This window comes from Suricata suricatta, chromosome 7 (assembly GCF_006229205.1).
Source record: "Suricata suricatta isolate VVHF042 chromosome 7, meerkat_22Aug2017_6uvM2_HiC, whole genome shotgun sequence".
Classification (NCBI taxonomy): Eukaryota; Metazoa; Chordata; class Mammalia; order Carnivora; family Herpestidae; genus Suricata; species Suricata suricatta.
The window spans coordinates 117109004-117123868 of NC_043706.1; the positions used below are offsets into that span (position 1 = coordinate 117109004).

At 35.4% G+C, this 14865-nt stretch overlaps 1 protein-coding gene across 10 annotated transcripts in view; it reads right to left on the reverse strand.

Annotated features, from left to right (window-relative positions):
- AHI1 (Abelson helper integration site 1) overlaps positions 1-14865 on the reverse strand; it is a 194186-nt gene that overhangs the window by 163591 nt on the left and 15730 nt on the right. For all 10 annotated transcript variants that reach the window (XR_003910543.1, XR_003910544.1, XR_003910545.1 and 7 more), the window contains 4 exons: positions 13555-13733; positions 4380-4599; positions 3024-3216; positions 1141-1236 (listed from right to left, as the gene is read on the reverse strand). Coding sequence is in view for 7 of the 10 variants with exons in the window: in XM_029943881.1 (XP_029799741.1) it covers positions 1141-1236; positions 3024-3216; positions 4380-4599; positions 13555-13733 (688 nt within the window). In the remaining 3 variants the exon portion in view is untranslated. The remainder of the gene's footprint in view (positions 1-1140; positions 1237-3023; positions 3217-4379; positions 4600-13554; positions 13734-14865) is intronic.

Sequence of the window (14865 nt, forward strand, 5' to 3'; positions counted from 1 at the left end):
AGCAGAGTGCCTGGCATTTCACAGACATTTAAAGATTTATTATTGAATGGATGGATGGATGCAAAAATGGAAAAGTTTTATAAATTGTACAAAACAGGTAAATTTCAAGGCATTTTATAACTCAATTATATTAGAAGTCATAAATAAAGGATGCCAGAAATAAAAGAATTATAAAATTAAAATTCTCCTTTTGTAAAAACCAACCTATCTTTGTCTTTCATCTCTGCTGAACTACTCTAGTTAGAGACACCATCATTTCCTACCTAGACTGTTAAGAATTTTTAACCTTAATCTTCCAGTACATATATCTGTACCCCTTCAAATTATTCTCCACCAAGCAAAGTATTCTTTCTGAAACCTAACTCAGATTATTTGACCCTTTTTTTAAAAAAATCCTACAATGGCTTCCCATTGCTCTTTAGAATTCCATAATGGCTTTCTGTTCCCCTAAGGGCTTCAAAGACCTTGTCTAGTCAAGACTCTGTCTACCTCAGCAATCTTTTAAGACACCATTTCCACCCTCAGTCTCTGTCCTCCAATCTCAGTGGCCTTTTCGTTATCTGGGTGTATCTCGCTCCTCCCAATATCAGGGTCATTGCTTATATGGTACCCTCTACCTACCTACAACTCTGTCTCTCCCACTGTCATCATCTAGCTAATAATCAGGTTCAACATCTCTTCCTTAGGAAACCTTTCTGTGACCTCCACACAGTATTTACAAAAATTGCAATAAATGACAAATTGTATAATCAATTGTTTTAGATCTGCTTTTCTTGCTAGAAAATGAAGTTTACAAGGTGAAGGAATTTATCGTCTTTGTTCATGTACTACGACAGTTGCTGGCATACAGATAGGGTTTAATAAATACCTTTTACGTTGAGTAAATGATGGCAGGGTTGTTGTGTATCTTTTTCAATACTACATACTCAGAACCAAATAGTGTATTTGGCACACACTGCACACCCAATAAATATTTAAGAATCTGAATGAGTATGATCTAAGCTTGAATTAACAATTCTTCTCCACTGCAATCTTACCTTACATCACAACTCTCTTATGAAAGTAAAGTGACTTGGCAAAAAGTAGCCAATCAGTTTCGAAGACGATTTTTAAAGCATTTAAAATGGGTGGAAAATATACCTTGAGAAATGCCCAGGCAATTTTCCGAAATCCACATTCTTGGTTTTGAATTTCAGAGTTATTCTTAATTTCATCCATGCTTAAGAAATCAAGAATCTGTAAATAAGTACAAAAAATTACTTCACAGAATACCAGCATACATGAAATTTATATTTTATAGTAAAATATTGAAATTAAAAGAACAATTTGGATACTTCAAAGATGTTTTCTTCACATGGAAGAGAAGCATTTCTTATTTCATTCACCTTTAAGTTAACTCATTCTGTTAGTGAGGGTCTATTTTTTTTGACTACTTTATTTTTTATTACTAAACCACTTATTAAGATTTATTTCATATCCAAGAACAAGTTATTAATTATCTCAAATATAGTCTAGGCCCAAATATATCAGGCATAGAATTTGTAGGCTTTGAAAGACTGACTGATTGAGTAATGTCTGAGAGTGACTTCAAGATTCTTTAAAAAACTTGAGATCTTATCTCTGGGTCCTTCCTTGGATCACCTGCCTGAAGCTGGGGATTTTTTCTTTGGATATGTGCTGTCATTAGGCTCTGCAAGAGGATTTCTTTTGTATCTCCATCCTGTCTGGACATTCAAACTCAGGGATTTGGAACCAAGCTGCCACAGACACTATCGGTGCTCTAGGTACCTGACAGAGATGATCAATTTGAGCTAACTGGTGCTTCTCAAAAGCTCAGCTGAGATAACAAATCTTTATAGATTGCTTAAAAAATAATGATTTTAAAGTCTTCTGATAGATACCAAATTGCCCTCTATAAACTCTTAAAAAGCTGACGTCATAAAGTGTTTGGTTTGACAATAACACACATTAAAACTTAAGAAGCAACAAAAAAATCATAATCCAACAATCTTTCTTAAATCTAAAATTTTACTAAAATGAATGTGAATGAATATTTTAACAAATGAAAAATTTCTATGACAAAGAAAAAGTTCCTTGTCATACAAGTTACATCACTGTTTAAAAAAAAATCACAGCTTTCTATATATCACCAACATAATCACAGACGTAAATAGTGGAATGTTCATATCACGGACACATATAGATCATCTGAAAGTTAAAGATCAGAAAAACAAATTATTCCACAAAATCAGTCATTGGCGCCAGTCACACCTTGCTGCTTCACTGCTAAAATTCCCCATCTTGCTTAAATGGGAAGAGAGGTGTCTCCACTTCCCTGGGCGTATGGGGAGATGACATGAAGAAGAGAAAAGAAATGTGTATTTCAGGTTTAAACCACCTTCAAAAACAAATTACCTACGTTTAAAATCGGAAGTAAATTTGGGGAAATATTTCCTTTACACTCTGAACTGTGATTTCTTTTGCTGAAAAAAATTAGAATAACAAGTCAGCTCAAATCTATTCCATAAAACTTTCACTGACTGCTCTGTCCCTATACTAACCTTCCACCACATCTAAGAAGTTCTGCTTCATCTTGGTTATCTATACACTGTATTGGCTACGTGATCTGTGTTATGTTAATCTTTATTTCTCTTGGTTGTACGTAAACTCTTAGAGTCTGCTGTAGTTAAATGAGTTTACATTTTGTAAAATGGATTAAGAATGGAGAACTATACAGACACAGATTACATTCATCACCTCAGTTTACAGTCATGGTGTTGCTATAAGAATTAAATAATGGAGTGAACTAAATGGTAAATACTTGCACTAGCAAATGCTCAGCCAACTTTGCTATTACCTCAATTTCTCACTTATATTGCCATAGCATATTACAAACACTAACTCCTGGGGATTCAATCCTCACACTACTTTGCTGCATTATTAAACTGCCAAAAACAACAGCTTACATTTAGGCCATTAAAATATTAACCAAACATAGTTTACATTGCTCTATTCAATCATACCTCAAAAAACAAGATGACTTTTGGGCTCTCCTCAGAATCTCGAAGCAAATAGGGAAAGTTTTCATTAAATATAATTTGTTCTTCCCATTCTGGAAGTCTTGATTTTAACTGTTTAAAATCATATGGCTGGGTCATAATAGGAAGAATGTAATCCACATTCTCTTTTTCATAGTAAGATGAAACAGGCCGTTCACTGTTCAAAAACAGATACTTCCATTAATACGATTCTTTAAGATAATTTTGAGAAGCTGAGAAAAAAATCTAGTGCTCAAGGTAAAGAAATAATGACTAGTCATGATACATCATGAAAAATTATTTTGGTTGTTCACCGAGAAAATTACAAATTTTATAACACTTAGAAGTGCTGGTACCCTACTATCATCTTATATTTATATGCTATTGATTGGTTTCATGGAATCATTTTACTACAGAAATATAAAGCAAGAGTTCAGCATACAGAGCTAGAATAAAGTAACTCCTTTAGAATCTTAAGTGAGTTTGTGATAAAACCATACACTACATTTAAATAGGAAAATGATTACAACAGGACTGCAAACCTTTTGAAATATGTCATAGTTTTTGAATGCCCTGAGACAACTGAACAAGTGAATGGCCTTGTTAATAATCTTCATGTTTCTCATCCCTGTCATTTTTCCAAGCAAATGACCTTTTTGAATTCATTTTACTGAGCTTTTCCTTTGTAAGCTTCAAGCATATATGAGCTATAGAAGTAATATTATTAAAAAGTTTAAATTTAAGACTCATTTCCCTCATATGAGGCTCAGATAACACACTAACATCATAAAAACATGAAGTTTAACAATTAAAGCACTTATAATGCAACACACAATGATTTACACTGCAAGTTAAATGCCATAAATTAGTCATTAAGTTTAGTAGAAGCTCTCTCAACTCCCCTCCACTTAAAATCAATCACTGGGGGCACCTGGGTGGCTCAGTCAATTGGGAGTCTGACTTTGGCTCAGGGCATCATCTCACAATTTGTGAGTTCGAGCCCCACACTGGGCTCTGTGCTGATAGCCCAGAGCCCAGAGCCTTTGGATTCTGTGTGCCTCTCTCTCTGCCCCTCCCCTGCTCACACTCTTCTGTCTCTCAAAAATAAATAAATGTTAAAGAAATTTTTTAAAATCAATCACTGAATTAACATATGTTCCCCATTTCTTCTAAAAAACATAAGGATGGATCAGTATCAATGGTTGATGACCACTGACAACTAATAAACTATTCTCTAATGCAAATCCTTAGCTCTATTTCTATGGACTTTCAATGGTAAGAAATAGGACTTCTGCAGACAGTTTCAAATTCAAGGATTGGCTGTGCAATTAAAAAAATTACCTATCATCTTTCTTGACATACTGACCAGTATTCTCATCAATCACATGAATTTTTACCATTGGGTGAGAAATCATAAAATCAGATTTAAGTCGATCAGTGCGGTGAATGTAAACTCCCAAGACAAGATCATCATCAAGCAAACACTTGGGATAGACAGGACTATCTCGGCTTGTAACTTCATGAACACCATCACCATCAGTGTCTTCTTTATCATCTGAAACTACACGCATGGAAGAAAATCTACATTATAATTAACGGTTCCTATAACAATATAGAAACAATATATACTGAATTTATATATGACCTAATCTTTACAATCCATGATTATCTGTCTTTGTAACAAAGTAACTTCAAAGGAAAAGAAAGAAAAAGCCAGACAATAGCAGGTTACACTCGAAGAATAAAATACTATGTTTACGAATGCATTAAAATGGGGTGAGGAATCTTTCTTTTTTTCTCTAACAAGAACCAAGAACACACAAAGAATATAACAAAAACTAAAGAGGAAAAAGGTTATTTTATCCAAGTATTTTCTAAGTGGAATACATATCTCTCAACTAATTTATAACTGTAATTTCTTCTTCTTGGTAGGATGTAATAGGTCAATGCTTCTGATAATAGCAATTTGAAAAGTCAAATGAATTATAGAAACTTATTCTTAAAAGCAACAGAACAGTACAGAGACAATGTATAGTAGGGGGATTAAAATTCCAGAAAAGGCAAATCATTCAGTGATCAGCTGATAGACTGATAGCTCTTTTGGTCTGTGGGCACATTTGCTGATTCAGGGTGTATGGTGAGGATCGGGGTTTAGCTCGGCAAAAATCACCACTGGGAGAAAGAGGACCGGCAAAACTTTTAGTGGTTGATGGGGCTATAGCCGTCATATTGGAGATTTGAAGAGCCTCAAACATACAGCTAATTTTCCCCACAAACTGAACTGAGAGACTTATGAGGTAGTGAAAGCTCCCAGTCTCATGATACTAGGAAACAATGACCCACCTGGGGGAGGGTCTTGAAATAACAGGCAAAATAAAGCCCTAGAGGGAATGGTCATTTTCCACCTACAGTCACTTTTCACCTGGGGTCACTTACCAATTCTGGGTGCAGCTAAAGGTTGAGAAACCAGGCCTGGCCCCTGGCAGAAGGCCCCAACTGGGGAACAGAGAAGCCAGCAGAGATTCTGGCATTCACGTGGGGCTGGAGTGACAAAATTGGAGACTTGAGGGGCATCAAACAGATGGCCAGTCTACCCCCTCAAGATATCTGCCAAACCTTGAAGCTGCATGGGGCTGAAGGCTAAAGGACGAGGCTGACAACCTCAGAAGGGCAAAACTGAATCTCCCACAGTCCTTTAGGCTGAGGTGATAAATACTTGTCAGATTCTCAGTTCAAAACTCCTGGAAGGCCACATCCTAGGAATGAAGCAAATTAAAGATACAGTCCACAAAAATTACAACCCAGGCTTGACCTAGCTCAATGCTGATGGACCAAAATCAGTTTCCCACCCTATCTGCCTATGAGAGTAAAGAAGAAACACTCTCTAGCAGGAGATTAAATCAGCTGGGGTCTCTAGCACTCTTCACACAATATTCAGCATATAACAGAAAGATACTAGACATAAAAGAGGCAAGACTATATAACCAATAACCAAGAGAAAAGAAAAAAACAGAAGCCGACCCACAGATGATCTAGACTGGAGTTAGCACACAGGAACTTTAAATAACTATGATGAATGTGCTCAAGAAAATAAAGCAAAAGATAGGTTTAAATGGAAACTTTCTACAGAAACTGGAGTGCATTAAAAAAAACCAACAAGCATTCTGGAAAATAAAGCATCTGAAATTAAGAATTGGACATACAGGTGTATTTAACAGCATACTGAGTACAAAGAAAGACATGATTAGTGAAACAGAAGAAAGAGCCAAATCAATACTCAAATGAGTATAATGGAAAAAATTTAAAAAGAATATGGGGAAAAGCAGACACATGTAGATACACACTCAAATATATACATATACATATACATATGTATATGTGTGTGTGTATGTGTGTGTAATCCAGATTATATAAATTTATAACCTAGGAAAAAAGGAGGGAATAGTGAAGAAGCTATATTCTAAAAAAATGCTAACTTGGAATTTTCCATAACTGTTGAGTGATATCAGCTAGTAAACTCTAAGCAGGGTGAATTGCAACAAACCCATATTTAGGTATAACATGATAAAACACTGAAATCAAAGAGAAAAAGAAGATCTAAAGATGAGTCAATGTGGGGGAGGGGGAATCACAATCCCACTAATGGGATGTAAATAAGACTGCTGTCAAAAACAGAAATGATGGAAGCCAGAAGACAACTGCATGATTTCTTTAAAGTGCTAAAAACAAAAAAGCCCAAACAAACAAAAAACAATCTGCAACCTTAAATTCTATACCAGCAAATAGGCTTCAAAAATGAAGGTAAAGTGGGGTGCCGGGGTGGCTCAGTTGGTTAGGCTTTGGACTTTTGATCTTGGCTCAGGTCATGATCTCATGGTTTGTGAGTTCAAGCCCTGTACTGAGCTCTGTGCTGATGGCCTAGAGCCTGCTTGAGATTTTGTCTTTCTTTTTCTCTCTGCCCCTCATCTGCTTATATGTGCGCTCTCTCTCTCCCTCTCTCCCCCACTCACTCAAAATAAATAAATAAATAATTTTTTTTAAAAATGAAGGTAAAGTAAAGGAATTTTAATACAATAAAATTTGAGGGGATCAGGAGTCCTGTACTAAGGGAAGTACAAACTGAGCAGATTAAAAATAAAAAAATGGACATTAAAGAAAAAGTAAATTTGGGGGTGAGGATAAAGATCAGCTGTATAAAATGGCCAATATAACAGCTGTGAAATTGAAAATATATGCAGAACTAAAATGCACGGTAACCTATGAGGTGGGAGAGATGCAGAAGAAACACCTGGCAAAATCTGGGTGGAATTAAACTATTTTCACGTTCAAGCAGTGTTGGGGAAGCATATTTTGTTAGGGAATTAATTTGTATTAGACTATAATAAGAATAAACTTCATGTTCTTGAGGGTAACAAATTATAAAAGAATGTAAAATTAACACGTTAATATAAGAATAAAATTTTAGAATTTTTTTTGTTTATTTATTTTTGAGAGAAAGAGAGAGCACGAACAAGAGAGAGGTAGAGAAAGAGGGAGACATAGAATCCGAAGCAAGCTTCAGGCTCTGAGCTGTCAGCACAGAGTCCAATGCAGGGCTTGAACCCAAGAACCATACATCATGAGCTGAGCTGAAATTGGACACTTAACTGACTGAGCCACCCAGGGGCCCCTAGAAGTAAATTTTTAAAATAAGCTGAACAATTCAAAAGGAGACAAGGAGAAAAAGGAACATAAAACAGGTATAGCATACAGGAAGCAAACAGTGAGATAATAAATATAAGGACACAGAAAGATTGCAAACAAGAGAGGGCTTTTTGCTTTTTTTAAATTGCCGTCACATTTAGGGAGGGTCTGTTCCCAAGACGCTCACAGGCCGGGGGCTGTGACCCCACATGTTCTGGGGTGGGGGAAGAAAAGAACTGAAGGCAAAAGGAAATGAAGAGACATTATGACCCAAGCAAACGGGGTGCAAAGCAGGCACAGGAAGGACACCTAGGAGGTGGCATGGAGGAGAAACAGAGTAATGGCAAGCTCTATCTAGACTGGGGCACCATGGACCAAGCACAGGTCTGAAGGCTACCCCTCCCCCACCAAATTGGCACCACTTGGCAGTGTACTGTGGGTAGTGGAGAAATGATGATGGCAAAAACTGTATGATGCAAACTCAACCACAAGTAGATTTTGAGGGAAAAGAAATTATTAGAGATAAAAAGGATACTACATAATGACTGCTCTTATAGACTGAATGCTTCTGTCCCCACAGGATTCATATGTTGAAATCCTAACTTTCAAGGTGACAGTACTAAGAGTTGCGGCCTTTGAGAGGTGATTAGATCATGAGCATGGAGCCCTCATGGATGGGATTAGGGCTCTTATGAAAGTCAACAACCAGGAAATGGGTACCTTGATCTTGAACTTCCCAGCCTCTAGAACTGTGCAAATAACTATTTATTGTGTATTTATTGTGATATTTTGTTACAGCAAACTCGGTGATTAACTTGGAAGTAACAATTTGACAGGAAGATATAACCATGCTAAACATGCATATATTCAATGTCATAATTTCAAAATATATAAAGAAAAAAATTAGCAGAAATAAAAATACAATAGAATTACACTGCGAAGTTTAATACTTATCTTAACAAATGATAGAATAAGCAGGACAAAAAAATAAGGAAGTTGAGCTGGGCACAATAAACTTGATCTAACTGACACATAGAGCACTGTCCCAATGGCATCAGAAATCACATTTTTTCAAGTGCACCTGGAATATTTACCAAACGGACTATAAGCTGGTCATAAAGAAAGCCTCAATAAGTTCAAAAGACTGAAATCATTCACAGTATGTTCTCTGAAAATAATGGCAGACAGAAATGAAAACAAAAAGATAACTAGAAGATCACCAGCTGCCTGAGATTTAAACAGTAAACTTCTAAAATGGGTGATCAAAAGAGAAATTAAAAAGAAAATAAAAAATGTCTTTATTGAAAGATAACGAAAATGTACCAAAAATTTGTGGGATGCAGCTAAAGTAATACTTCAATGAAAAGTTAAGGTCATAAATACATATAAAGACTGAAATCTTATTAAAATGTATCTTTCAAAGCTAGAAATAAATAGCCAATAAAAGCAAAATGAAGAAACCAATATAAACAAAATAATCAAAATAGTACACAAATGTACAACAGATAAAAATCAAAGCTAAAGGTGATGCTTTGAAAACTGAAAATCCTGAGACTTATCTAGATATCAAGAGAAAACAAATTGCCAGTATCAAGGGACACCCAAGTTCAGATGCTGTAGACATAGAAAATTGGATTAAATGGACAAAATCCTCAAGAAATAGTCTCTCAAAGCTGACAGAAGAAATAGAAAATACGAAGAGCATCATTTATTAAAGAAACTACATCGGATGTAAAATTCTTCCCACAAAGAAACCTTGACCAAAAAGTCTTCATTAGTAAATTCTCCAAACATTTATGGAAGAAAGAACACCAACTTATACAAATATTTCTAGAAGAATATTTCTAGAAAAAGATGAAACATTTCCCAACTATTTTTGAGATCACCAAAACCTTTGTATCAAAAATTCTCAGTATCTAAAGAAAGGAAAAGTACAAACCATTCTCTCTCAGGACCCCAGATACAAAAATCACAAACAAAGTATCAGTAAATCAAATCCAGTAACAGATTAGAAAGGAGAGAGAGTAATACATCATAATGAATTAGGTCCTTCTAACCTCTGCAGGAACACAAAGATGACTTAATACTCAAATAAGAATTAGTCACATTAATAGAAAAGAATAGTGAAAATTTATATGATCAAGTTGAAAAATACAGAAAAACACCTGATAAGATTCAATATCTATTCATGATTTTAAAGAACTATTAGCCAATTAGAATAGAGGTAACTCATAAACTTGAGTTATGATACAGGGTATTTACCAAAAAACCTACAGCAAACATTACACTCAGTGGTGAATTAACGGAAACTTTCCCCCAAGGCTGGTAACAAGAAAAGGGTACCTGGGATTGCCACTTACGATTTAACACTATAATGGAAGTCCTCGTCAGCGTATCAAGGAAAGAAAAAGGAGTAAGATACAAGGACTGAAAAAGGGCGCAATGAAATGATCATTATTAACAGAAGACATGACTGTATGTAAAAAATTCAAAACAATCTATGGATACACTCTTAAAAGTAATTAAATTAATTTAGCAGGAATACTGGATACAATGTTAATTTTTTAAAAATCAATTCTATTTCTCTCTAGATATTTAGGCACGGACACACACAAACACACACATACCAGCAACAAATAAGCAGAAAACAAAAATTTAAAAAACAATGCCATTTATGACAGCATTTAGAAACATCATATACCTAGGAATAAATCTTACATTACCAAGATAAACTGGAGACGTAAATAAATAGAGGAGCATACCAATTTAATAAGTGGCAAGAATTAATACTTTGTAAAGATGTCAAGTCTATCTAGAAAGTTGTTAAATTGTGAATCTCTTCCAACTTTGGATCAAAATAATGGTGGGCATGGGGTAAAGAAGAGGGAGAATTGAGAAGCTGCTTCTAAAATTCATCCAGAAATGCAAAGGGCAAAGAAGAGTCCAGGTGATGCTGAAGAAGAAAAAACTGTTAATTACACAACTAAGTAGCAAGCTCTATTATAAAGCTATGGTAATTAAGTCATAGTTGTGTTGGTACAAACAGTCTAATGTAACAGAATGGAAACTGATCCATTCACATAATCATGTTATTTATGATAAAGATGACACTGCAATACAGAGGAAAAAAGATGCTCTCTTCCATAAATGGGACTAAGTCAATTATATATTCACACAGGGGAACAAAATGGGTCTTAACCTCCACCTCTCACCATACACAAGACTCAATTCCAGATGAACTGCAGAGCTAAATGTGAAAAGCAAAGCAAAAAACTACTAGAAAATAACATATACAAAAACATCTGCAGAACTTGGGAAATATTACTCAAATCTCAGAAAACACTTATTATCAAATGAAAAAAATGGATCAATAGGGCTATATCAAATTATAAAATTTTGCTTCTCAAAAATACCAGGAAGAGACTAGTAAAATCCAGCGTGGGAAGATAGCGGCAATGTGCATGTGAGTGTGCACGTGCATATTCATATCGGAGAAAAGACTGATGTCTAGCTATATGAAATATTCACACAAACTAGAAAAGGCAGACAGTTCCATTTCTTAAAAATACACATAGAAAACGTAAACAAATTTACAAATAAAGAAATCCAAGTACACAATAGACATGAAGAAACTGCTCAATTTCACTAGTTATGAAAGTTTAAAGTAAAAATGAAATAGGGGTGTGCCTGGGTGGCTCAGTCAGTTAAGCATCTGACTTCAGCTCAAGTCAAGATCTCATGGCGCATGAGTTCAAGCCCTTCATTGGGCTGTATGTTGACAGCTCCAAGGCTAGAGCCTGCTTCAGATTCTCTGTCTCCCTCTCTCTCTGCTCCTCACCTGCTCATACTCTCTTTCTCTCTTGAAAATAAACATTAAAAAATTTTTAAAAAATAAAGTAAAAATGAAATAACACTATATACTAAGAATGGCTAACATTTTAAAATACTGACAATATGTTAGTGAAGATGTGGAGCACTGGAAGTTCTCAAATACTGCTAGTATCATCCATTTGTGAACCAGTTCTGGAAAACGGGAAATATTTATTAAAGTGAAAAATATACATAATCTATGACATAGTGACTCTCTCCTAGGAAGATGGCCAACAACAACAACTATATATGCTCCCCAGAAGATGTGACTGGAATATCAACAGCTTTATTTGTAATCACCTAAAACTAGAAACAGCTCAAATGTCCATCAGTACAACAGGTAAATTACTGCAGTATATATACAGTGGGTATCTCTTTGGTGCAAAAGCAGAACTGATTAACAAGCTCAACTACAGACAACAATAGTATAAATTTCACAAAATACTTTTGAGTGAAAGAAGCCAGACACAAAGAGCACAGTATTTCTGATTGTATTTAAAGTAGAAAAATAGGCAAAACAAAAAACTGAGTTAGATGTCAAGATAACTTACTCCTGAAAGGCAATAAACTGAAAGGGTATTTAAGGGATTTCTGGGTGCTAATGATGTTCTGGTTCTTGATTTGGATGATGATTTTGTAGGCACATTCAGTTTGTGAAAATTCATCAAGTAGTGTACTTGACACATGCACACTTCTCTATATGTATACCATACTTCAACAAATGTTTTTAAAATGTAGTAACAGAAACCACAAAGCATCACCAACTGCATATCCAATGAATAACTACCATAAATTCTAAAATTGCTTATTTTGGAGGGCACCTGGGTAGCTCAGTAGGTTGAGCATCCAACTTTGGTTCAGCTCTTCATGATCTCACAGTTTGTAACTTGGAGCCCAACATCAGGCTCCCTGCTGTCAGTGCAGAGCCCACTTCAGATCCTCTGTCCCCTCTCTGTCCTTTCTTTCTCTCTAAAATATACATCAGATTTTTTAAAAATTGCCTATTTTGGCCCCAATTTTTGGCCAATAAAATGGAAATTGTAAAGGGGAAAAAAGAATGTAAGAGGTAGGAAAAAGGCAATAACAAGTAAAGAAAAATTAAGAGGAAAGAAGTGAGTAGAGAGGAAAATAGAAAGTAAGTGAGGAGAAAGGAAAATTGGGAAGAAAGGACAGAACTGAATTACGCTGAGGACATGGGAAGACAACCATGTTTGACAGAGGGGTGCAGCTTTAACATCTGAAATGTTTATTTGCTGTTGACCATTTATAGCTTTTAATAACTACGAGTGTTAATTACTTAGGGGTTCTAAAACTCAATGGTATAAAGAAGAAATCTTCTGTGCCACAAAAGCACACTACAAAGTTAAGTCATTCTAGAGTTTAAGTCAATCATTAGAGGTGACTCAAGTAATATTAACTAATCACAGAGACCCATAGGTACAAATAAATCAATGTTTTAATATAGATGAATCCAAGAACAAGTGCCAAATGGAGTTAACTCTTGAACAATGCCAGAGTAGGGGGCCCCAACCCCTTGTGCAGTTGCAGATCTGTGCTTAACCTCTGACTCCCGCAAAGCTTTACGAATAGCCTATTGTTGACCAGAAGCCTCACCAATAACATAAATAATCAGTTAACACATATTTTACCTGGTGCATATATTTTGCAAGAGTATATATACTATATTCTTACATTAGAGTAAGCCAGAGAAAGGAAATGTTAAAACACACACACACACGAGAAAGAAAATACATTCATAGTACTGTTCTTATTTATCAAAAAAAAATCTGTGGACCTACATAGTTCAAACCCATGTTGTTCAAGGATCAACTGTAGTCTATATTGGATTTTCTCAGTTGTAGTCTTTGGAACTAGATTTTCTTTAGTTTTAAGGACTCAAAGTCTTAGAATCAAATTCTTTCTGTCAAGTCACACATTTTTTCACTTAATTTAGACAACAAACCTGCTTTGGCCTTCTTTTTCTTTTTTTTTGGTTTGGATTTTGTGTCCTCTTGCATGCTGTCTTTTCCATTTTCTTCCTTTGAGCTTCCTTTATCATCTTGATGAGAATCTGAAGTAACTGTTCTAACTGGAGACTCCTTTTGTTCATCTTCAACTGTGTCATCAGAGATGGTCAATGCACTGCAAATACAACCCAAGTACAAGCTGTTACAAATGCATTCTTCTTTTTCTTCTTAATTGATGCAGCAAAATGAACAGTGAACAGAGTCAAGGATAATCCTAAAATCAATAATTATTTCCTGCTAAGGGGATACATATATTTTACTATGCACTAAAATGGTGAACTGTAAATTAGGTATCAATGGGTAATGTTTTATATTTGGTAATGAGTTACCATTAAATTACCATGAGCCAAATTAAACTTAAGTTCTAACCTCCCAGAAAAAAAAAAGAATGTGTATTCTATGAGCAATAGACCTGTTTTTTAAATTTTTATTTATGTTTTTGTTTATTTTTGAAAGGGAGAGACAAAGTGTGAGCAGAGAAGAGGCACAGAAAGAGAGAGACACAGAATCCGAAGCAGGCTCCAGGCTATGAGCTGTTAATACAGAGCCCAATGCAGGGCTCTGTTTCCCCACTGACTATTGAAAGCATCCTCAGCCTGTTGCCAAGTAAATCATTAATGAACACATTTTTAAATTATTTAAAAACAAAAACATGTTCTAAGTTTGTTTTGCTTTAAAGAGGCTTCAAATATTCAACTTTTGACTTCTAGGTAATGGTTAATCGCTTGTGTTTTCCAGTGGCTGGTGCACCACTACATTTTCAGAAAGCTATTGTTAAAAGTAAAATCTGCATCACATGAACTAATAAATGGTAAGGGGTAACAGCCTAGAATCATACAGAGTGGTGGAAAGAAACCAGCCTATTAAAGCTTGTAATTTACCATCTGCATCTAAATAAAAAACTGACTTCAAAATATAGTTGTATTTTGAAAAAACAGGTTAAGAAATAAAAAGATTAGAAAAATACTTCAAAGCCTCCAGTCATTCCAGAAAGCCATGCTGTTTTATCACATCACCAAGTAAATCATAGGACAAAAGTAATGGATGTCACTTCCACACCAAGATTAGGTTTCACAAGACTATGACTTCTCTCCCTCTCCCTTTCCAGGTGGCTCACATGGAGAGGCCCATGTGGCAAGGAACTGATGTCTCTCACCAAACGTCAGTCAGGACCTGAAATCTGCCAAGCACCACATGAGTAAACTTAAAAACGGATGTTCCAAGCCTTCCAACGACTATGTCACTCG